The sequence below is a fragment of the Empidonax traillii genome, unplaced genomic scaffold (assembly GCF_003031625.1).
Source record: "Empidonax traillii isolate 1590-97213 ecotype Southwest subspecies unplaced genomic scaffold, ASM303162v1 scaffold518:size600044, whole genome shotgun sequence".
Taxonomy (NCBI): domain Eukaryota; kingdom Metazoa; phylum Chordata; class Aves; order Passeriformes; family Tyrannidae; genus Empidonax; species Empidonax traillii.
Window position 1 is genome coordinate 242,321 of NW_020955711.1, and position 25,194 is coordinate 267,514.

General features: G+C 45.6%; 1 protein-coding gene across 1 annotated transcript in view; it reads left to right on the plus strand.

Annotated features, from left to right (window-relative positions):
* Positions 1–25,194, plus strand: part of STX8 (syntaxin 8) — a 103,914-nt gene that overhangs the window by 11,467 nt on the left and 67,253 nt on the right. The window contains exons 5-6 of the mRNA XM_027896851.1: positions 4,089–4,213; positions 5,585–5,677. Coding sequence (XP_027752652.1) covers positions 4,089–4,213; positions 5,585–5,677 — 218 coding nt within the window. The remainder of the gene's footprint in view (positions 1–4,088; positions 4,214–5,584; positions 5,678–25,194) is intronic.

The following is a 25,194-nucleotide window of genomic DNA, read 5'->3' on the forward strand; positions in this document are numbered from 1 at the left end:
CCTTCCGGCGTGTCAGCCCTAATTAAGATGCAACTGGAATTTTCCAGGGAAAAGGTTGTGCTGCTGACGTGACTCCCCTAGATCAGGGTCAGTCAAATTTCCTCTCATTGGTTTTCAGTAGCAATTTCAGTGTCTTCTCCCCTCTTTTCTCCTTGGAGAGAGAGCTGTGCAGGTTGTTGAAACAGAGACTGGAATGGGGCAGAATTCCCTGTGGATTCATACCATTTGAAAAGCACAAGTGGAAAAAGCAACCAGAAATATTGGAGTGTCTGTAGCAGGGCAGGTTCAGGGCTGAGCTCCTGTGTGGGTGTTACCACTCAAGTTTGGTCAGAGCTCCCTTGGGTTCCCTGCCCGAGGTGTTTCTGTCCCAGCCATGTCCCCACGTCCCTCTGGCCTGGCTGCAGTGGGAACAGATGCCAGGTGAGACCTGCCTGGAGCCTCTGGATGGGCCCAGGAGGGCTCATCACAGGGTGTGAGGGGCAGGTGAGGAAGTTGTTGAGCACTTTGTGACCAGAACTGGTCTCACAGGAGTGGGTTTGTCCCTCTGCCTTTTCTCTGGGTATAATAATACAAGATGCAGCTTCTTTCTAGAAAGAATTCTTCTTTCTCATAGCTCTCATTCCTGAGGGGTGCAGGTGGGCTGTAGAGGTGAGGCTGTTTCACTGAGAACTGTATGAGCTGGGTTATAATGTATTTCATGCTGTGCTGTGTCCAATTTTGCTTGGAAAATAAGGGATGGTGTAGAAAGAAGACAGTAATATTTGATAGCAAGACCGATGCGTGAGGTGGGTGGGAACAACTTGCTCTGTGGTGGGACGGTGCTGTGCTGGTGTTGTTGGGCAGGAATTGGTGGTCCTGGAATCGCTGAAGGGTGGTTTTGTTCTGCAAATCCTCTGTCTGGCATCCCATGAGGCTGCCAACATGTGCAGCTCCCAGTCCTTGAAGCCAGTGGGTCCAGTTAACCCAACCACAGGTAAATGGTGTCAGGAGTAACACAGCCTTTCCTTGAACATGAGAACACCAGTTCTTGTGCTGGTGGGGTTGGGAAGTCCTCTGCCACCTGCAGGGAATGCTGGCCCTTCTGGTGGGGAAACCTTCATCTGGGGTGGTGACTGGAGGGATTTGGAAGTGCCTGTGCTCACGTGGCGTCTCCCAGGTTTTTTGGAGGGAGAGAAAGAGTGCTTTTGTTTTGTACTTTAAATTGTACTTGTTTTATTTATTAGCTTGGAGCTTCCCAAAAGCACACTGCCTGGCATTGTGAGCAGTGCAAGCGTAAGTGAGAGGATGCCCTGGCCCTTCACTGTGGCAGTGGGGATTGACCTGTGAAGCCAAGCTGAGGTGCCCGGGGTGCTTCAAAGACCCCGGGGCAGGACAGTATCGTTAAGGGAATGTTCAAGTGATCATCCACCCAATTGTCATATGACCCAGGTTTTGTTTAAAACTCAGTCTTGCTGATCAGTCTAAGCCTCGATGTGTGGCCTTGGTCTAAAGTAAGTGCTGGTTGACTAATCTAAGTTACTTGGGAAGTGTTATAAGAATTACCAGTGAAACAATGCCCTCTGGAAGATAAGCCCTCCCTTGTTAAGCGGTGACATAGCTCCCTGATTTTAACCCCCATCATCTTTTATACTTGGGCACATTGCTGAGCCTTGTAATTAGTTAAATCTGCTCCTATAATCAAAAGCCATCCCCACACTCCACTGCTCTGTGACGGTTTCCAAGATTTACGTGATTAACTTGGCGGAGGCAGTGGGTGGCTAATTGGATAAGCTTTAATCTTCACACCACCAAAGCGAAACATGGGAAGATCAGAGGAAGGAGGAAGTTCTGCTGTATTGTGTGGGTAGGTAGTTACCAAACATGTCAAAAAGATTATTGTAACGAGCAGACCAGTTGTCATGACCCAACCTTACAAGAATAGGGCAGATCGCTGAGGGGAGGGAGGGAGGGAGTGCTGCAAATTATTTCAAATTTTGCTTGCCTTGGCTTTTTTTTTTTAACAGGCAGAAATAGCTGTGCTCTTTTTAGCAAGCAGAGAGCTTTATGTTCTGTTTGCTTTAGTTAAGTAATTTTGTCAGATGTTACCCTGGATTTTGTATCCTTGCTAATTGAACTGCTGAACTGGGCCGGCTGCAATGACTTTTGCACCTTCACAAGTGCAGTTTCCATCGTGTTCTGTTGCGAAGCCGGTGGCAGTTGTGAGACTGGGAAATATAAGAGCATATTTAATCCCCCAAAGCAATGAAGAAAGCTAAGGTAATGTGTAAAACTGCATTTCAGATGTGTGTATCTTCGTCTAAGCAAGCCAGATTCCCAGCCTCAGTAGGTACAGGTGAGTTTTCATGGAGCTGTGCAGGACTGGGATGCAGAAGAATCCCAGTTCCTCTTTGCTGTTGCCCAAGGCATCCAGCTGGTTGTGGCACAGCAGGGCAGGCTGGGTGTGCTCTGGTGTTCAGCATCACCAGGGTGCTTAAGGGAGATGGTGTGGTCTACAATAAGTGGTTTTTAGTTGCTTCTAGCAAAAATATCCCTGTTTTATTCTGACCAGTCCGTTCCCGTGAGATGAAGTCCCATAACCACGCTGCAATGTTCAGCGGGAGGAGGTGAAGAGCTCTCACGCGTGGCTGTGAACGTGGTGGGAAGTGTGCCTGGACTCACTCAGTACTGGGTTATTTTCCAGCCGTGCTGATCCATCTCCCGGCCAGGAGATGTCCCCAGTTCACCACAATTCCTCCAGGAACTCCGGCACAGGTTCTGGGCTGTGCTTGGCTCCCCTTCAGCCTGAGCAGGTTCGTGGCCCCTCCTGGCCCTGCTGATCCTTGTGCAGATTGAACTCCTGACGAGGGGCTGTGACCACAGAATGCTCAGGGAGGAGGATTAAACTCAATTAAACAAACAAAACAACTACAAAATTTAAACTTAGGTCTTAGTGGGATTAAAAAACATTCGAGAATTTGAGAGGTCCTAAAAATGCTCTCTGTTCTTGTGTTCTTTGTGGATTTGCTTTGGGAAAGAACAGGGAAAAGGTAAAATGGGAATAAAAACCAGAGTTTAAAAAACAAAGCAGAAAGCAAAATCTGCTGTGGAGGAGCCAATCATCTTTCCATGACTCATCCTCAAACCTGAGTTGCAGTTCTGGGTTTAGGTGACTCTCAGTCTCTCATATAAGATTTTTCTTGTAGGAGAAACCCATGAAGACCTACAAGGCAGAAACCAGAAATCTGGTATTGAAGAAAATTCTTAAGTGATGTTTCATTTTACTGCTTGGATTTATGTGCCCTGGACATGGAAAACTTGGTTTCCATTGTCACCAGGGAAGTGTCTGTAACATGAACAACCTCAAGTCATAATTCTTTTAAAAGAAAACCCATTATCTGATTATTTTTTCATTCAGAAGTGTGTGTTCCTGGCTTCTTGTTCAGGTTGATGCCAGACTAGGGAAGTGCAGGAGGGGAGCTGTGTGATGTCCATCTGCAGTTTTTGAAATGCAGGAATGTTGCTGTTGGGGTTTAGTCAGGATTGCAGGGAATTAGAAGTCTCATCTGATTTGTATCTGTGTTAGCAGAGTGCATCCTTTTACTGCTGGAAGCTTTGAGTCTGTAGCAGTTTTTTTATAAGTCAGTGTTTTGGTTGTGGAGCAAACACAGGAACAACAAATGTGTGTTGCCAGGAATACACGTTCTTTTTGTGTGGCAGTTTTGAATGCTGTGTGTTCTACAGGCAAACACCATTTGATATGGGTATATTATACAATATATTGTGTACATTCAGTATATTATGCAGTATACGGTATGCATTTCAATATTTTATGCAGTTTATGGTACATTTCACGCTGTAGCTTAATTGTTCACTCTAAAATGAATTCTCTCCTTCCTGACCACTTCCAGAGGCAGTGTTACAGGGCCTGTGAGGTGGATTTGTTATTGGACATCATGGGATTTTTTTTGTCTGATTTCTTCTGGGATTTTAGAGAACCCCATGGAGTGCAGCAAATGCTTGTCCTGCTGTCTGTCAGCCTCTCTGGGAGGGGCAAATTGTACAACAAGGGGGGGGTTGTGTTGAAAATTACTTACTGAAATTATTTTCAGATCCAGCCTAATGACAGGAGGGGTCAAACGAGGTGTCACCAACCCGTGGCTCTTGGAAGAACCGGAGGAAACCAGAGGGCTTGGCTTTGATGATCTCAGGCAGCAGCAGAGAAGGATCATAGAAGGTACAAGACTCTGGTAGCTGGGAGCATCTCTGGCACTCTGAGAGGAGCCCTTCTTTGAACATCAGCACACCCACCTCTGCTGGAGTTTTCCTGTCTGGAGTTGTCAAACATAACAGCTCCAGGTGGATGTTTCCTGTGTTTGCAGGAGCAGAACTGTGCTTGCCATATTCTTAACTAGAAGCATCTTCTTAAATCAGATTTTGAGAGACCTGATTTTGACCATATTCCTGGCTTTGGCTTGCAGTGGTGATCACAGTAATTGCACTGGGTGTAGTGGTGTTGCTGAGTGCATGAGATGGATTGTTGAGTTGGAACTAGGTGAGAATTAACTCATCTAAAAAGAGTCTTTAGGTTTTGACCCTCATCATCCTTAAGGAACCTTTAACTTTGGAAGTGTTGGAAAACCTCAGCCCGAGGACATCAGGTGGTTAATGAGGTCATTTCCATAGGATCAGAGTGTTGGAAGTGATTGAATGGAATCAGACTCCAGATAAGACCCACTTCATGCACGGAAATACGTGTAGGTGCTGCTCAGATGGTCTGAGCTCTGTCTGGATGGTCCAGAAGAAACCTCAACCTGAGTTTTTAATTACATCATGAGTAATTAAAGGGAGGCTGAAAGAGGTGTTGGGGGGCCAGACCTTCATCCTGCCCGTCCTGGAGTGCAGCTGCTGCCAGTCTTGCTCTGTGCAGCATCACTGCTGTGCAGGTGGGCAGAGCACTGACCCTCCAGCCTCCTGCAGCTCTTCTTGTGCCACTTCCTGGCAGATTTGGGCAAGGGGAGCTGCACATTTTGGGTGAGGGGCTTCCTGAGGCCTGTGTGGTGCCAACAGACCGGCAGTTCCTCACGAAGGAGTGTCTGCAGAGGTGGGAGCACATCAACTTTATCTGCCCCCTATGTGCCCTCTCCCTCAGGCTCTCCCACACATTTTGGATCCTCTTGGAGCTTTAAAAAGTCATTTGAATTCTTTGGTGTTTGCATCACCTGCTTTCTTTTATCCATGTTAGAAGTTGCTTGGAAAATTTAAGAAGGCTAATCAGGAACTCTCTCTGTGTGCCAGAAAATCCCCTGCATTTATGACTGAGTAACAACTGAATGTTGAATTCTTGGATTTTATTGTTTTTTTTCCTTTTGGGACCCTCAGTGAAGTGTCCCAGCCAGAGCAGAGGAATTAATTACCCATCATTCCCATTATTTTAAGAGTGCTGTTCCCATAATGATTAGTTTTCATGTAGTGTTGATGTATTTTACTTAATACATTTTAGCTCTCTAAGCACAGAGTGGATCTTTTTTATTCACTTCTACATAGTTTATGTAGCGTGGCACATCAGCAACTTTTTAATGCAATCTAATCTATTTTTCCTGTGCAGAACAAGATGCAGGACTCGATGCTCTTTCTTCAATCATATCACGGCAGAAGCAGATGGGGCAGGAAATTGGGAATGAGCTGGACGAACAGAATGGTAAGAACAAGATTTTGCCTCACTTTTTTGTAAGCCTGGGATTTATTTTTTTCTCTTTTCACTCCTCATACAGCTCCACTGCTCTCTGCCCACAAAGTAACCAGATGACACTGTAAAGGTTTATTTATGAGCAACCACTGCAGATTGTCTCTGTTCCTCACCTGGTTTTATTGTGTTTCCCTCCGGTCCCAGTTGTGTGTGTACAGTGTGTAACACTTGGGAAGTTTTTCCCAAGCCTGTCTTTTGAGCAAAATTAATTTTATACTTGATCTTTTGCATTTTTCTGTTTTATGACAGTTTTTATGGTGAGCTTTTGTGTGTTGCGGGGTTTCACTTGAGCATTTCTATTCCACGTCCTTCCTTATTAACCACATGGAAAAGTCTTGAGCCAGCAATTAAAGGAGAAGCGTTGCATTGTTTGCTACAAATGATTTGGATTTGGAAGGTTTCATGGCAGCAAGTGTGAGGATCAAATTAAGGGCAATATTGAACTAGAAGAGCACCTATTTTGTTTAAAACAAGCCAGTGTCCAAATGGTGGGATTGCTCTCCTGGTAAATACGCTTTGTTACTCACTTAATTGTCCGCATGACATGAACTGGCCCTGGGAGAGCAGATCCTCCAGCCCTCCTGACTTTTTCGTTTCTTACAATATGGTAATAGTTCAATTAGAGCCGTGGAGCCCTGCCAGCTTTCTCTCCCTCACACAAAGGCTTCACCCATATGGCTTATCCTTGGCTTGTGTTGTGCTTCACCACTGAGAAGGGAAATGTCCTTTTACTTGCTAATAAATGATACGCTTAAATCAGCTTCTTCCTGCGAGGAAATCTTCCCCCTTGTATCTCTCTGCGTGGCTGCTCAGAGTGAGGGGGTCCCAAATTAACATGGAGTGCTGCTTGGGAGCCCCATTCTGAAGGAGAGTTAAGTCAGAGGATGACTTTCTCCTGTTTGCCTTTTGTACACAGCCAAATCCAGGAGGGAGATGAAATGGCTGGAGCATGTCTTTGTTTATTAATCTGAAGGTTGTTAAGGAATGGTTTGTGCAGCTGGGAGAGACTGTGCTTAGTGGTCTTGTCATATTTTGATCCTCTGCCTCATGTGAGTAAAGACATTTTCAATTAGGAATCTTGGTTCATAGGTTTCTTCTATTAATTCTTGTTTAAAAAGCCATATTAATTGCCTTTCTTTGCTCTAAATAGAAAACAGGTGGGGAGCATGAGCATGTTTACTGATTCTCTGTGAAACCTTGGTTTCTCATCGGGAAAATACACGATCTGTGTCTCATTTCCCTCTGTTGGGGGTGGGGGATGTTTCCCCAAATCCGTATGTTTTTGGGACCCTGAAGGTACTGTTTGGTACCATCACATTTCCCCATGACGTGCCAGACTTCTTCTAGCAATGAGCCATGAAACATCTGTGAAATGGGAATGTATTTAACCTTTCCTTTTTACAAATAATGCAAATAGTGCCAGTGTGGTTTGTCTTACGTTTTCATGTGAGCTCTTCTCTGCGCTTCAGGCAACTCTTTAGAGAAACATGGAAACTTTCCCGAGTGCTTGGAGTAAGAAGTGGTGAGGATTGTCTGTGCTGACTGCAGCCAGATCCTGAGAACACTGCTCAGATCCTGAGACCTGCTCCTCGCTGTCCTAGAACCATGAGCATAAACCCTGCCAGCCATGTACAGAGTGTCGTTTGTAGATGTTTAAGCTGTCCAAAATAGGTGGGAAATAGCCTGGCTTTCTAGATGGGGGAGCAGATCACTCAGCACCTGGCTTCATCACCGCTGGGCAAGTGGAGCTCCCACGTTTCCTCTGACTTTATGCAATTCGTGTGTTGTTGTTTTTTTTTTTTTTTTTTTTTTTTTTGTGGATGCAGGGGGATAAGGTTGGGCATTTTGTTGCCACTGGCACCATGGAAGAGCTGAACTCCCTTGCACTGTTTTCCAGGGGCTGCTTTCCCTGTGCACATCTTGCTTCGTGCCCTGTGCTTAACCATGTGCAGGCGGCGCTCAGGCTCTCAGCCAAGCCTGTGTCACTGCTCCACGCTCAGGTTGATGAGGATAACTGCCCTGTAATTTCCCCTTTCTTGGAATCTCTTTCCTTCCTAGTGCTGAGTGATAATGGCATGGTCTGTATTGTGGGGAGGCACGGGAAGTTCATCTTCATTAAGTGCTGCTTCAGTATTTCTTTCTCTTTTTTTTTGAGTCAAATTTCCCATCAAATTGCCCGTTTCTGCAGGAAACTTGACTTCCACTCCCTGACCTGCTTTGGATGTTCCCACCTTCTGCAACTAAGTAGGTGCCTTTAGCTTGTTCTGTTATGAAGATAAAATGTGGCTTTATGCAGAAGGAGCTGATAATACCCATTAATGAATCAGATTTAGGGAGTTTCGTACTTATTTTCCAGACAACTCATTCCTCAGCCTGTGTTTTCCATTCCCTGGCAGCTCAGACTCTCTGCTCAGTGCAGATACTTGCACTTCCCAGCTCTCTGAGGTGGCCAGAGGCATTTTCCCTCGAGTGCCAGTTGGTGTAGCTGTGCATTTGCAGATGTACAAGTTCTGAGGGATCCTGATTAATTATGCAAAGTTTACTTCTCGAGTAGAGCTGGTACATGTGAATTCTTTTGTGTTTGTTAAATGACTGAAAAATGATTAAACTTTGCCTTTGGAAGGGAGGTGACTTGGCTGTATCTATTTTCCCTGCCCTGGTGGGCTGGCAGGCAGGAGGAGGAGCAGTGCTGGAGGGTTGTAGGAGGGTGTCCCTGGGCTGTGGTGGTTGCTGTGCCCTCTGGAAGGGTTGGTGGGTGACACCAACCTCACTTTGCTCCACGTCTTTCCACATCCTCTGTAGTCAGCAGGGATTGCCCAGGTGGGATCCCTCTGGCCTGCCTGGCACAGCAGGTCCTGGAAAAGCCCCTTTCCCACAAGGATAAATCCATCCTGGGCTCGGATGGAGGTGGCTGCTCTGCAGAGCAGTGGAGTCCCATCCTTGGATTTCACGGCAATGTGTCCAAGTTTTAATCGGAGTATCACGTCCTTCTTCACTTAGGTTTGCAGTATATCCCTGTCCTGCACATTTTGTGCTTCTGCTTAAATCCTGTGGGCCTTTGCAAACCTCCTGAGTGCAGTATTTTGCCCTGATGAGCAAAGTAGAAGCAGGGTACCAGGAGACATTGTTTTCTTCCAGCCTCAGGAGTCCGCTAGCAGTGGGGATTAGCAAAAGAATTTTCCCATCATTAGCTCCAAATTTGGCCCCAGAAAACTTTCTGTAATCCTTTCATCTGTTCCATTAAAAAAAAAAAAAAAAAAAAAGAAAGAAAATAGTGTAAATGGCCTCTGGCCCTGTTGATGAGGCAATCTAATCTAGTGCAATAATTGTGGAAGAATGCTTTCAGAAATTGTGAATGCTGTTTGTTTTACCCTTATAGAGATGTTGTTTTCTCATTGTGACATGCTTGCATGAGAATGTACTACTCTGGGATGGATGGTAAATATTGGGAGCTTGCAAAATTTGTCGTGTTTGGCATTTTTACCCTGTCCCTGTCCATTTGGTGTGCACCACTGAGAGTGGGTTCCTTTGCTTCCAGGTCCTTTAAAGTTCGTATCAGAGCAGAAAGAAGTTCGTAAATAGATAAGCTGCAAAACCAGACACTGTTTATGTCCTTTCAATGGTTAAGAGAATGCTGTGCACAGTCAGGATGTTCTCAACCAACATGGTTCAATTTTAAGTAAATGATCTCTCATCATAATCCTTTAATTATATGGTTATGTAACATTTTTAATTTCTTGTCAAAGTCAAATTTCCAAAACCAACCAAAAATTGTAGCATCATGTCTTTGTTTATAATATCTTTGCAAATCAAGGTTGCTGTGTCACCTCTGGTCACAGTGGGTGGCACAGAAGCCTCCACGGAGGACTCGGCTCGGCCTGGTGTGTGATTTTTGTTACCCTGACATAACATGAAAGTACTTGAGACTGGAACCCTGTTGCTCTACACACACATGGAGAAATATTCTTGTATCATCAATAAAGTGAGTGAACATATTCGTGGGGATGCAGAGACTTATGGAAAACAGCACCAGGAATGTGATTCCCCTCTCCCAGGTCAGGGCTCAGCCACAAGCCCATCACTCCTGGTGCAAACAGCCCACTCAGAACACGGACAGTAAAGGGCTTCTCCTAAAGATTATTTACATATCTCTTGCATAATGAAAAAGGAACCCTGCAGTTGTTTCACATTTCTGTTTGTTAATATAGTACAAACTAATTACCATTGTGTATGGGAGATGTTTGAGTTATGAGACTCAGACCAGTGGGGCTGTGCATACATTGCATCATTGTTAGGACTCGTTTGTAAATAGGACATGACTGAAGATAAGGTTTTTAGAAATGTTCATCATCTTGTCTAAACAGGATCTGTTTTCATGCTGTGGATTTACAGCCCTGCGTGGTGGGGACCCCTTTGGGAGATGGCTCAAGTCCTGGTCGGTGGGCTTTGGAGGTGTTCAGCATTCCCTGGGAAAGGCTGAGCACCAGCAGGTTCAGCTTTTCTGACAACCTCCACAGAGGAGCATATGTTTTTGATATTCAGATGTAAAATAACCATCCATGGCCTGACTGACCTCATACTATGCAGATAGATTTTAATTTTGCTTCCCGAGCTTATTGTGTGGAAATAGAAACAACTTCAGTGTTACTGGGGCACTGTTCTGTCTTTATTGCGTTTTGTTTAGGTAGATTTAACCCTTCTTAGGGTAAAAATAACCCCCCCTGTTAAAACATTGCTTTATGTCATGAGTGATCTAAATAGTGCATTACTTAGACTCCCCACTCAGAAATTGGGGAACGCCAAAATTGAGGTTACTGGCACTTCTTGCATGTATTTCTAGTCTTAGAACATTTGCATGGTGTTTTTTGCAGGTCCTGCCTCATTTTATGCATAGGACTCCCTCTCTTCTGGGGTTGAATTGTGCATTTGTGGTGACAAAAACTATTTGTAAGGTCTCTGCCTCATTTCTTCCAGGTGTGGGAAAACATTTAGCGAGTAAGGCAAGGGTTGTAAGAGGGTTTTGTGGCAGCAGCAGCAGATAAATGTTGCCTTAGAGCATAAAACTGTCTCTGCTCCTGCCCAGGAGCTCCCTGTGGTGGTGGTTAACTCATCTTAACTGAGCTTTTCCAGAAGTGATTCCCTCTATGTGTCTGACCTGGCGCTGTAGGGACCGATTTGCCGAGGGTTTGGGCATTGGCACTTGGCAGAACTTGGTGCAGGCTGTGCCCTGGGTGCAATGAATCATGGAATGCTTTGGCTTGGAAGGGACCTTTAAGGATCATCCAGTCCATCCCCCATGAAGTATTGAGGAATTCTACACTGAGGAATGTAGAATCATTTAGTTGTAAAAGACCTTTAACATCGCCGAGTCCAACTGTAAGCCTGACACTGCCAAGTCCACCACTAACCCATGCCCTGAAATATAGGAGAGTATATTAAATACTCTTTGGAAGGATAGATAAGGTTTGGTTTGCATGTGGCTTTTAAAAAAAGAGAGAGGTTCAAACCCTTTTTTACTGAACATCCAAAATAAACCTTAACTATTAATTTTCCTATTTTCCTTCAGAGTTGGGATGATAGTGTTTCATCTCCCAAGGAAGCTGTCAAAAATCAAAATACACTTGTACCTGCTGTCAGAAGGGGCATATTGGGAAGGTCTGGGAGGAAGTTTTTAACTCTTCAGAGCTGAGTTGGAGTTGTGTGCAGCCCATAAGGAATGCAGCCTTGTGCTGGATGATGAGAATACAACCATCTATTTCATATCTATCAAGGGAGTAACCCTGCCTGTGCTGCCTGCTGAAGGAGCAGGTGAGGGAAACCAAGGTTACATTTTTCAAAGTGATGCAATGTAAATACAGTGTACCTACAAAAAATAATATTATTTAGGATGTTTCCTAACCTTTTAAGTACAAGATTTTGCTGCTTCAGTGTTGATTTATCTGTGAAATTTCCTGGTATTCTTAAAAATAAAGCTAGAAGAAGCAGGGAAGCTGCTGCAGTGTGGATCTGTCTCCAAGCCTGGGTCAGCAACCAGATGGGAACCTACACAGGGACCCCTGGAGCTGCTGGGGTAATTTCACCGGTGTTGGATGATGAGGAGCAGCAGGAGGGAGGTGTGAGATGTCTTGTTGTGCCTTCACAGAGGGTTGCTGACAGCAGAGGGAAGAATAAGGAGTGATGATCTCTGTGCTGCCCTTCAGGCTCTGATGGGATGGGTTTCCACTCAAACTGGGACAGCAAAACACTCCTTGTAAGCACTGATGAGATGACAGGTCTGTGGTAGCTCCTGTTATGTCCTTGTAAGAGTCAGTTGTGCCAAGTGGCTTTGGATTTTTTTCTGTGGAAGAGCTCTATGAGTAGGGGGAACGAATTAGGTGCCATTTGGACTTTGATGCTGTTGCATGAGACTTTCTTGTAAGTAGTCTGTGGAAACACGGGTTCAAATGATTAACCTTCAGTAGGTGTGTCGTAGACTGGATGAAGATACTTAGGAATTGGCTGTTCATAGGTGGAATAGAAACATGGGCTGTGTGGGTCTGTCTGGTTCTGTTCAGCACTGTGGGATGCTGAAGTACAAGTGTGTTTACTCACCTCCTATGTAATACAGAGGTGGGAAAGACTTCATCTCCCTTGGGAGTAGTGCCAGAACTCCTCTGGATGATCCTGAGAAATGAGAGTGAAATTAAGTCTGGTTCCATCCTTTGAAGAGCTGCCTGCAAAGGGGTGACCCTTTCTGTAAGGTGTAGGCAACATACACGTGGTTATAGCGAATAAAGTCAACTCTTAAACGTGAGCCAGTAGTGCAGTAGTGTGGAAAAGGCCGTGGAGGAGCCAGGGGTGTTTGGAGAACATGTGCTCCCTCGTTACTCTTGGCGCCGAGGAGGACACAGCGCTGAGGGTGACGTGGAGCTGGGGAGGGGGCACAGAGGGTCGGCACACACACGGTGTAACTCGCTGGGGTGTGACCCCCCAGGAACCATGAACTGCTGGGGCAGCTGAGATTACCGGAGAGAAGGCTGAGATGGGAACACAAGGTTCTTGAAGAGTGGAGCAAGCTGGTTCAAGAGGAAGGGAGGCTTTTGGTAACAGGATTGAGTTGAGGTCAAAAGGAGCAGGAAAATCCTTCCAACTGCAGCAACAGAGCCTGTGCCGGGAGGTTGGGAAGGCCTTGCTGTGGGACATCTTTAAGAGAGCTTCAGCTGAGTTAGAACAGGGGATGGACTAGACAACCTCTTATTTCCTCTTGTGACCTTCTCCTGTTGTGAAGTTCTCTCTTTCCTCTGCCTTTACAACTTGGCTTCCCTCAGACTTCTCATTCTGCTGCTTTTTATTGAGCTGATCTTTAATCTCCCCTCCTGAATGTGTCTAATCCTCCCTTTTGAAACCACCCCTCAGTATTCCAGCGTTCTTGCCCAACTGGTTCCCCTGCTGGGTCCTTTTCCCTCTCCCTCTAACTTCTGTGTGTCTCCCTGTGAAAGCACTGGGGCTCTGCAGCTCCTGAGGCCACTGGAGAGCCTTAACGTGGAAGAAACAGCATTGTTCTGAAATGGCTCAGATAATTTGGCTGAAACTTTCATTTCATTTTATTTTTTTCTTAAAATCCATCTGGAAGCAGACATCCAAGTTGGGAATCTCGAGCCTGAGTCGTTGCAGTTTTTCATCCTTTTAAGCAGCTGAAAATAGGGCTCCTCATGGGAAGCAACAAACAGCCTCAATAGCGGGTCCTGCTACTGAGCCTGGGTGTGTGGATTTTTGTTGCTCTCTGTGCACATAATACCGGGAGATGATACTTTTAGTGGTTTTTTACAGCTTGATGAAGCACTTACAGAAACAGATAAACCAGCAAGGTCCAACCTGGCCGGGGATAAAAGCGTCGTGGGCCCGGGCTCCCGCGTCCTCACACACACACAGTGAGTCTGTCTGGCCTCTTGGCACGGGCAGCCTTTTTCCTTGAACAGTTCAAGCCATAAAATAACTGCTCAACATTTGTCTTCTCAATTATGTGGATTTTTCCACAGTTAGTCAATCCCTACCTCACCCACCCCGCGGTGGGGAGGGGGAAGCTGTCTCCCCTCATCTGTCTGCACGGTGATCAGAAACGCTGGAGGAATTACTGCCGAGGAAAAATGGGCTTAGAACTTTTTTTTTTTTTAAGCCTTTCAGGGGTTTCTGATAAGAATTATGATCTTAAACATCGTGTTTGTTTTAAGCCTTGTCTTTAGTTTTCTAGCAGGGCTTATGGAGGGCTCTAATAGGGACATAAGCTCAACTTTTAGCACCTGAGAGTTTCCCATCTGCTGCTTCAGGCGTTTGGTTTAAACTGTTTAAAAAGAAAACAAAACCTAACTGTAATTGTAGATTTTTCAACACTCTGATGATTTTTTTTTCCATGTATATTTAGCTTTTCCCCCATTCAAAAAAATCTCAAATTGAGACCATGCAGAGGGGATTTATTTTCCCAGCCTACTTTCTTACTTTTTTAGGGTGTCTGTCTGTCATGCGTCGTAAAGAAGCAGGAAGGCACAAACCCAGTCTGTTCTCCTTTACAGCCCCTTTTTGGTAAATCCCTACCTGTCTGGGAGCAGCTGGAATTCTATATCCTGACCTTACAGTCGCTGCTTTTGGAAAAGAAAGGCAGGGGATAAATTGTCCCGTGCAGAGCAGCCTTTGCTAGAGGATCTAGGAAACTGTTATGGGAGTTGCTGTGTTATTTTATTTATTTTGCCCTCATAGATGCACCAAGGTGTTATACCTGGCTCATTCTCCTGAAGGTTTTTTGGTTGGATCAGGGATGGTTTTAAGGTTTAAGGTGGAGGCAGGACCCAAATTCCTTCTCTTTCCCCCCGGGCTGGTGTTCACTGTGAACAGGACGTGGCTGCTTCAGCGTTTTCACATGATGACTTATCACTGTCTCTGGGCAATATTTTATTCTCGAGCTGTTAAGCACCACTTAGGCTAAAAATACTGTTTTATTTTTAAATATTTGCTATTTGTGGCAGTGAAATACAGCTCGAGGGTTTCTCCTTCAGTTTACGCTTATAAAGGCTCTAGAACTTTAGTGCTTCCTCTCTGCCTTCCCCTTCTCACAGGAGTTTTTGAGGTTTTATGGGGGAAGAAGGAGGTGACTGCTCTGCCCCACATCACTGGGTGACTTGCCTGCTCAGTCATTGCTGAGAGAAGGTGATATTCAGGCTTAAAAGGAAGTCATGGTTGGTGGGAACCAGATGCTCTTGGGTCATGGTGATTTCGGTGAGGGGACTGCTGGAGGCTAAACGGGCTTTTAATAGATTTCCCAGAAAACTTGTAGGGTGGAAACCTGAACGGCTGCAGTCAGGGGAGAATAAGAAAACCGTGTTTCTGGGCACGTTGTTATCGTGAGGCATTGCTGGAATCTGAGGAGTGCTTTGAACTGGGTTTACTCAGCACCGAGCTGGCTGGTGAGGGCTTTCCAGCAGATCCTCCTGGATTTCCCATTACCTCCAAGTGTGCATCCAGCTCATCTCTCCTCTTGTCTTTTCATGGAGAAACTGCCCAATCTTTCCTGTTCTCCTGGACACTGAGCAGAATATATTGCTTCTCTGATGCTCAAGTCAAATCCTCTGGAGATTATGACTTACCATGCCCGAAATCCCTGGTGCTGAATTGTTCTACGTGAGGCTGATGTCCAGCACAACGCACAGTTCCAGTTTGTTGCTCCCAAAGAGCTGGTGTTGGGGTGAGACAACAGAATCAATTTAGTCATAAGTTTAATTAATGTGACATAAGCGTGGGACTCTTTTGAAATGTTTAAAGCATCCTGAGATCACTTGAAACAGTTGTGCTATAACTATTCTTAACTATTAATTATTATTATTAACTATCTTATTATAAACATTAACTATTACTATAAATGACAATAAAATGAAGTAACTTCCTGGCAAAGAAGTATTTGAGTGGAATAAGTCTTGAGTGTAAACTTCTTGTTTGAATTGCTGATATATTAAAATTTGTTTTATCCCTGTGCATCCCAAACCATATAAGTTGATGCAGGTATTACCCAGTTTATGCCATGTATTGTGAAAAATATTCTGCCTTATTGCCCAACTCCAGCCCTTTCCTATGGCCCTGGTGAGCTCTGGGTGTGGGTGGGATGTACTTGTTGCTCCCAGTTGTCAGACATCAAGAACTAGAATGATCCTCCAGTAGTCCAGGTGTTGGATGTGGAAGGAGACAAAATTCCTCTTTACTTTCTCCCAGCAGTTTTACAAGAAACGCTTCAGCATGAAGGGAATAAATCACAAGTGGTACATGAGGTCCCACAACATGAGGTGTCTGGCGTTGAAGTGCAGGGGCACAATCAAATATGGCTTTTGGCTGCATTGTGCTAAGAGAGCTCCAGGGATGTTTGATCTCAAAATTCGGTTGGAAATTTTCTTACAGAACCAAGTTTGCTGAAAAATGCTGGTTTGAGTCCAGTCTTTAGTGTGAAACATCTGGGCCTGTCGGCCTTTTTCCAAGCTCGGGGTGGGAATTCAAGAGATACCTTTGTGATAAAAAGTGATGAATTTGGCTCTGAGATAGTGAGGCCATGGGGTCCCAGTTCTGAAGGAGGTTTCCCAATGGATTGGCCTGGGGACCAGAGACTCCAGGGCCCCCCACAGCTGCCCAGCTGAACCTACTGCATCACCTCCTCTTGGTGTGCAGAAATGCTGAAAGATGTATTAGTTTCCAGTCCTGCCAGTGATTTCAGAAGGTTGTGTTCGATCTGGTTTGGGCAAACCCTGCATAAAAATAAGATAACATTTTGGTATAAAGTCCCCAAATGCTTATTCTGTGTAATTCTGACCTTTGTGTTTGTGGTGCTGAGAGAGAGCAGCAAAAGACAACTCACAAGCACTGACAAAGCCCCCCAGGTCTGCGTGTCAGTCCTGGGGTTGGGGTGCCCTGCAGCAGCACTGGGCAGAGGGATCAGGATCCAGCTCCTGCCTTTGCAAACACTGCAAGGCAAAGGAGCTACAGAGGAACTAACAGGAACTCTAATTAAACTTTTGGGGGTGGAGAGAAGATTTTTGGTTCTTACTGGCCTTTTGTTTTCATGTGAGGGAATTATAGTGGGAAATATGGTGATTTGGGCAAGAAGCTTAGAAATTACTTACTTTACTGCATTAAAACTCTTTTAATTATTGTTATATTGCAGAGGTGTGGTATCTGTGCTGTGGCAGAGTTGGGGAGTGGTGGAGGGGACTGATGCCAGCCTTTGAGATGGTCCTTCACTTGAGGAAAAATCCATCACAACTTGGCTGAGCTGGGAAATCTCCTGGAAGATGCTCCAATAGAAATCTGTTGATTTGTCTGCTTCGTTTTTTCCAGCTCCCTGAGCAAGCTGTGCTTGGGCTTGCAGGGGTGGGTAGGATGTTTCCGTTCCTGGTTCAGAGGCTGGGGCTGTGTGGAGAAGTGGGAGAGGAGGTAGGAGATGCCTTTTGGGACCGTGGCATTCAGAGCAGGACAGTGCCACAGGGAGGGGTCATTCTGGGCATGGAATGTGCCCCAGGTAAACTGGGGGACTGAGGTGGCACCCCTTCATCTTGGTGTTCCTTGCCTCTTGAACTCCTTCATGCCCCTGGCATCTTACCGATGTTAATAACTCTGTTACCTGCCCTTATTTTGAAATATCAACCTTTTCCATATCCCTGTGTTATCCAGTTGCTGTGCAACAGGGGCGTGGGTATCACATTGCTGCAGTTGGGTTTTCAACCAGTGTTCGTAGATAACGTGGGGTTTTGCCAAAGAAAATTAGCAGTGTGAATTGAACTCTGAAGTGGCCTTTCCGAAACACGATATTTTAAATGAATAGAACATCAGATAAGCTGGGAGGAAAGCTTCCTTCTGGTTGAGCTTAGGACATAGGCTACTTTAGATGTAATAGTGCCTGTTATAAATAAGTATTTTCACTTGGAAATTATTATTAGGGCCAAGCTGCCTCAGAGCACCAGCCTGTGGATAGAGAAGAGCTCTGTGTGCAGAATACATGGAAGTTCTTCCCTGTGAGGGTGGGCAGGCCCTGGCACAGGTTGCCCAGAGAAGCTGTGGCTGCCCCATCCCTGGAAGTGTCCAAGGCCAGGTTGGACAGGGCTTGGAGCCACCTGGGCTGGTGGAAGGTGTCCCTGCCCATGGCAGGGAGTGGACTGAGATGATCTTTAAGGTCCCTTCCAACCCAAACCATTCTGAGATTCCAAGACTCCAGCAGGGCACACTCTGATGTGCAAATCATCAAAGAGCTGCTGAGAACTGGAGCTGGATTATGCATTTGCTGGTGGTGCATCTGTGTGGCATTTGGGGTCAGTGTTGGCCAGCTGGGTTTTCCCACTGTTTAGTGGTACTTCACTAATCACGAGTAATTGTAGTGGTGCTTAAACTTGAATTTGAGCCTATTTAGCTCAAGTGCAGTACTTTCCACTAGTTAAGCTGTTGTGACTTCACTTCTTACGGAAAATCTCCATTGGATGCTTTGTTACAATAGGAACTGTAATAGTTTTGCTTATGGCTAATGTGGGTGGTGTGTTTTCAATGAAAGGAAAATTACTTCCATAGTTGGAGACCACAGGACTTTTGTGAGGGAAGGGCTGAGGGTTTGCGTGTAAAATGAGTGTATTCCTCCTTTCTGTTCCAGGACCAGCCTTCATCCACAGAGGCTGGTGCTTTCAAAGCTGAGAGGTTGAATATGTGGTGATGTTGAGCATGGAGGAGGTGGAAGCCCTGATAGCAGAGGTTCTTCACAGCTGGGCGTTGTGTTGACTGAAAATTACTTTTACTAAATGGCTCTTAGTAACCTCATGTTCTTCCCAAGTTGTTATTCCAGAGATTTGTCTCAATCCCTCCCCTCCAGTTCTGTTTTCCACTGTCAGAAACTTGTTTTTCAGGTTCTCTGGTTCTAGACCAGCACTAGAGGCAGCAGATGGAACCTGATCATTGGCTTTCCATACTGAGCTCTCTGCATTGCTTCCCTCCAGGGCCAGCTGGGCAGTTGTGTAGGACCTTCACTCAGGTATTTGTTGATATCTATTCTGCAGATATGCAGGACTAGGGTGGAGTGGGTGGCACCAGGGACCACTCAGTCCCAAATTCTTGTTGTTGGCAGGATCAGAAACCCTCTCGGAGAGTTTGAGTTTTATACTGTGGCATCACCTTCTTGCCTGGAAGGCTGTTCTATAAAAAAGGAGGCAAATGAGGGAGACTGACATTGGAGCCAGGGACTGATTCCACCTCCCTGAGCTCTTGAAGCAGAATTATCCTACTCCTGCACTGACCCGTGTCCATGTATAGCACAGAGCACCCTGTGATCTGTCCCCCACATGCAGTTGGATGTTGGAGAGGCACATTTTTGTTTCACTTCCTCAGCACAAGGGAACTCTTTGAAAGGGAATCAAACCCCAAAGCTGCTGTGTGCTTCCTAGTTGGCTCTGTCAAACTGGAATTTGTGTTGGACCAGAATGGCAAGAGGTTTTGTTAATTGATGTAAGGTTGCACCCCTCAGAAGCAAACATAAACCAAAGATACAGTAATCACAGCTGATTTAAAAGAATCTTAGAGCTTTATTGTGAGCATAAGGCAGATTTCTCACTGTGCTTTCTCTTGATCAGTCACACTGCAAGTGTGATGGCAAGCTGCTCTGAACATCTGTCTCTCTATATCTTTTTATTCTGAAGGTAAAAATTGTTCCTCAGTCCCTGCTGAAAGAGAAGCTTTCAGATTTTTGTGAATAATGGAGAAAAAAACCATCAATACAAGGTCTGGGGAACCTTTTAAAGAGAGCACGTGCTGGGCTTGCTGTGCTTCATGCTGCTTTCAACTTGTGTGTGATAACAAGCTCAGTTATATAATTTGTGATATGTGTGGAGTTTTACCTGTTTGATATTCTTTAAAGGTAGTTAAATTTATTTTTTTTATCATAATCTTATTGCATTTGATGTGACACTGATAGAAGAATGATCAACATTCCAGTTTACAAAGGCCAAGATCAGGTGTGAACCTGTCAGACACCTACAGGGATCATCTCTCCAGGAAGGGAAATCAACTTTCATGCACAGAATGCCCAGGAACTGTTTTCTCTTCCGCTGAACAAGTCCCCGTGGACAAATTTGCTGACATCATCTTCCTGGTTAAGAGGATCCTAATTAGTAGATATGAATCAGTAAATATTTGCTGGCTGTTGGACTGAAGGTGCTTGGCTGCTCTGCAGGACTCGGTGGCTCCTGGTCTGTCAGGGTGTGTCAATAGAGCTTGTTTGAATAAAGATGGTGTGGGACCTTGGGAATTCTGTGTCCTGGCTTCTCATCCAGCTCATTAACATCATCCACACTGTTAGATGGTGGCAGCTGGACAGTTTATCCCCCAAAGTTAGTAAGAAGATTAAGGAAAACTCTCATTTCGGAGTTGCCAGGAGCCTTAGTAAGGAATATATTTTAAATAAGTCTCCCAATACAGTGCCTAAAGAAATCTGAAGGGGGAAATCAGTTTTAACAGGGATTAAATGGAGCAGTTGGGCATTAAAGGCAGGAGATCTTGTCTGCCTAAATCATCTGAATGTATGGACATTGCCAAATCACAGATGCAGCCAAAAAGCCATTCTTCAGTTTGGGATAAAAACATCTCATAAAGTGGCTGGCACTGTTGGCTTCAGGGAGAGCTTTGGGGTTTGAAAGGGGGGAAGGGCTCTTCAATAGCTCTCACTAAGAGCTATTGCATGAAAATCAGCTGCAGACACTGCACAGTTCTGGTCCTGCCCAGCTGTCCTTGATAACTCAGGTTGTCCATTGCTGCTCCTCTGAAGCTCCCTCTGGTGTTGCTGGATCAAAGGGATGGTGGCAGACACTGAATTCTCCAAATTTAGCTTTGCTCAGAAGATCCCGGGTAAAACAGGAAGATGTGTCATTGCTGGCAGCAGCTTTTTCTGCCTGAAGCTGCAGAGTGATGAGCTGATCCAGCTGAAAGCTGTCCCGAGTGCTGCAGGGACCTCTGGGTTTGTGTTCCTCCTGCAGAGGATGCTCTTCCTCTTGTTCCCCCAAAACCAATCTTTCTCTAACACCAGCTGAAGGAGTTGGGAGTCGAGCTGGTGGTGGCTGCTGTGAGCACAGGTGACTCCTGTGTGGTGAGAGGGCCACATGAATTCAGTGCTTGCTGGTGCTATTCCCATGCAATCTGCTTTTTTTCTCTATTTTAGGGATTGGAAGACTCCCTTCTTTTGGAAAAAAAAAAAAAAAAAACAAGAGGGAGGAGTGGGGGAAGAGAAATCCTACAATTTAATATGTTTCCATGTTCCTGTGTGTCCTTCCCCACATCCTAAACATGACAAATATCCATAAGTTTCCCTTTGGCCCTGGGGGAAGTGAAAAGGAATCTCCAGCTGGGATTCATGAAACTGTGGAACGAACGAGCAGTGTCACGGGTTTGTGGCTGCTGAGGGTGTGCTGAGAGTGAACAGCTGCTTCATGCACACTTAAACTGTCCTGAACCACCACCCTCCCCAGTAATTCTTCATCCCTTCCACGTGGGAGAGAAATCCAGAATAGATGGTTGAAAGAGGAGAGTTAGAAATCAAAAGGTACGTTTTGTCCCTTGTAAAAAGAAGGCACTGCTTCTCTTGCTGCTTTTAATATTGCCTGAAATGATGCACATGTTTTATTTTCAAGGTGCTTTTTAAGCATGTGGTCAGCAAGTGGCTGCGGGTTGGATGATCCTGCAGTCCTGTGCCTGGCAGTGATGCTGTTTCAGAGGAATGTCTTTTTTCCCTCTTTGACTTCTCCTTAAAACAGTTGCCCAACTGTTTAAAAAAAACTAGTGCTGACTGGAGAGGAGGAGGAGGTGGAAGTGTTCCTGCCCAACCACAGCACAGCAGGTCGAGCACATCCAACCACTTGCTGCTGAAATGTATCTCCCCTCTGGTCTTGTCCTGGGAGCAGAGTACCTGTCTCAGAATCCCAGAATGTGCTGAGCTGGAAGGGACCCAGTCCAACCCTCAGCCCTGCACAGGCCCAGCCCCAAGAGTCACCCCCTGTGCCCCAGAGGATCATCCAAAGCCTCCTGCAGCTCTGGCAGCCTTGGGGCTGTGCCCACTGCCCTGGGGAGCCTGTTCAGTGCCCAACCAGCCTGTGGGGGAAGAACCTTTTGCTGAGATCCACCCTGAGATCTGCCCTGACACAGCTCCAGCCATTCCCTGGGGGCTGTCCCTGCTCCCCCCAGAGCAGAGCTCAGTCCTGCCCCTCCTCTGCCCCTGCCCAGGCAGTTGGAACTGCAGGGAGGTCTCCCCTCAGTCTCCTCTGCTCCAGCTGAACACACCAAGTGCCCTCAGTGTCCTCATATGGCTTCAAATCAAGGCCCTTTCCCATCATTGTTGCTCAGCTCCTCCAAAACAGTGACTGCTGTGGGTTTTTGCATTTAGTAACCAAAACCCTTCTCAGCAAACAGCTCTGCCTCTTGGGTTTGCTGTTTTCAAGTTGTTGAATTCCTTACAGACCCAGCTTTGCCTGCTGCCCTGCAGCCTGGGGGCCTCAAGAAGAGGCTGGTGCTAATAATGCCAAGGTTGTGGGTTCAATTCCTGGAGGGGCCATTTGATGAAGAGTTGGACTTGAAGATCCTTGTGGATCCCATTTGCTGAAGAGTTGGATTTGAAGTTGCCTGTGGGTCCCTTCCAGCTCAGAATATTCTGGCATTCTGTGAAGCTGCAGCTCAGGCATCTTCTCCTGGGGATGGTCTGGAAGAGCCGTGGAAGTGAATTCTTCCCTGAGTCCTCTGTGTGTGCCGAGCAGGCAGTAACCTGGAAGCGGGGCCAGCGGATCCCGGCGTTCCACATTCCTCCAGCTACTCCCCGTGGGCGCCCTGCAGGATGATGGATATTTCAGCATCTTTGTTCTTTGTTTTCCTTCTAACACTGGCGGAGTTTAAATCACGGGAAGAGAGGGCCTGACACTTCTCCAGTTACACAAACAAGCGGGGCTGCCCTCGCTGAAGCCCAGCAGCGCGTTTTTGGGAGAGGTGAGCGGGGACCTCGGATGCCTTTCTTTGGGAAAGGTCTCCCTGCAAGTCACAGCTGTGACATGGGCGTTAAGCTTGTAGGTATTGCAAAAATGGGGATGTTACTGCAGAGCCTGGGATGCTTTCCAGGAACAGCCTAACAAGGAGCTTATCGCCGTATGGTGTTCGGGATAGATCCTGATAAAATATACTGCGTGTTGTCAGACGCTTAACTAAAAGAAAATAGAAGATGTTGGCTTACCTTTTCACTTCTGCTGGTTCTTTCTCTAAAAATAATAATTCTCAGGGAAATATTAATTTGTTCCAGCTTCCATGGAGCAGCTCCCCGTTCTCCAAACCTCAGCGGGAAAAAATACGACTGCGTAGGTGCAGCCTCACCGAAGCAGGAGATATCAAGTTGCACATTAATTTTGGGTTCTCAGCAGTAGCATGTGGATTTTAGAGAAATCCAAGCTGTGGTATCAAAGGTGCTCTCTCCTATACACCTCTGAGCAGCTCTGTTGTGGCTGCCGTTGAATAGTTGTGGTCTGGTGGTTGGAGCTTGGGACTCGCGTTCTTGGCTTGCCAGAGACTCGCTGTGTGGTTTTGGACAGGAACATCTACCTTGCACTTTGTTTCTTGACCCCCCAGAAAGGTGCTGCTGAAGGTGCATCACCCCTGTGCGGTGGTGCTGCTGAACCTAAACTACTCTTTGAAAGCTGATTTGTTGAAAGCCTGGGGGGTTCTTTGACCCGCTGGATCCTTCATTTTTCTCCAGTGTGGTTCAGATGAGCGTGGAATTCCTGAAATGTGGTTGTGAGGATGAAGCCCTGAGTTTACCTTTGGTCCACTGAGCTGCAGCAATTGACTGATGGTTGTCCCACATCTGACCAAATACCTGCTGGATTGATGGAGAGAGAATCAGCGTAAGGTGGAGCAGGTGACAGTGGTGCTTGGGGCAGGTGGAGTCACTGCACGTGGACACAGCTTTGTGAAAAATACTTTTTAACTTTCTGGTTCTCATTTCAGAAGAATAAATTTGAGGAGAAGCAGGTCCAGAGAAGAAGCGAGGGCTGTTGAGGTCAGTGGGAAAGAACAGAGAGGGCTCTGATGTTTAAGTGGTGTAGTCTGGTCAGGTGTGGATGGATAGGAGAGATGGTTTGCTTTCTGTTCGTGTTCTGGCAGTAAAATATTGGGGAGGGAAGAAACTACTGAAGCTGAAGAAGCATATTGGTTCAAGAAAAAATGGGAGTGAATTGACCATAGATTTTTTAACTGAGAGATGGGAATTCCAGGGAAGCTTCCAGGAGAATAAGTAGGCAAAAGAATACCTGTTTTTAAGGTGAGGTTCAGTTTATTAAATAGTCTGTGACTTAACAGATGGGGAACTGTCCTAGATCTGTGAATTTTTGTTGAGTTTCTCTGTGACAATATGTGCTGCCACTTCAGAGTCATAAAACCAGCTAAACCATCTATAAAACTGATTATTTAATGTATAGTCCAATAACAACGAAAAAACAGCTGAATTTTGAAATCTAGAGAGTGGCAAAAGCAACTACCAACTATTTTAATTCTTTCATTCTGTCAGTGAATCTCTATATTTTAAAAAAGGCCACTGGATTGTGTAATGCACAAAGATGCATCCAGGGAGGAAACCTGCAGCCCAGGCAGCCCGGAAGGAATTGTCCAGTCTCATCACAAGCACTGGGGGAGTGAAGATTACCACCAATAATTTCTAACCTCCCCGAACATACATTATGCTGCTAATTTTTTCCTGCTGCTGAATTCGTGTCAATGTTGAAAGTATAAACAATTCCCTGAATAAAACTGTGTTTGGTTTTGCCTCGTCCCGCGGATTAACAAATCTGATTACTGCATTTAAATTTAATACCCCCCCAAAAATTCCCTAAATGAATGATTCACTGTGAGGCCATGAGCAGATGTAATTATCTATGAAAACTAATGAATCATGTCGTTAGGATATTTTTCCTTGCAGCTGTCTCCAATTAATACGTCCGTCAATTCTGGGAGTAACGACGTCGTAATCCCAGGGTAAGGTACCGGCGTATCGCTGGTCTCCATCGGCCTCTGCAACAGCCACACTGGGTAATGAGGAATTCTTTGTTGCTTTTTTTCCTTATCTTTTTGAAAAAGAATTCTTCGTTGCCCTTTTTTGTTGTATTTTTGGAAAATCAGAAGCGGTGAGGATGTGTTTTGAAAATACTCAGGTGATGGAGTTGTGTTTGATTTGACTGTGTCCCTCTCACGTTTCCCTGAATGGGAATGAGTTTTGGTGAGGATTTAAAGCTTTCCCCTGTTAATTTAGTGTGTCAGTATTCTTTAGCTGGGATCAGGGTGTTCACCTGGGAGGCTTTTGGGGATCAACTGTTTTCTGTGTAAGCCGAGTTGTAGTTTGCTCAGGGTGGTACTTTGGTACCTACGAATGTGGATTAAGGAGTTTTTGCACTCTCCAGATAAGT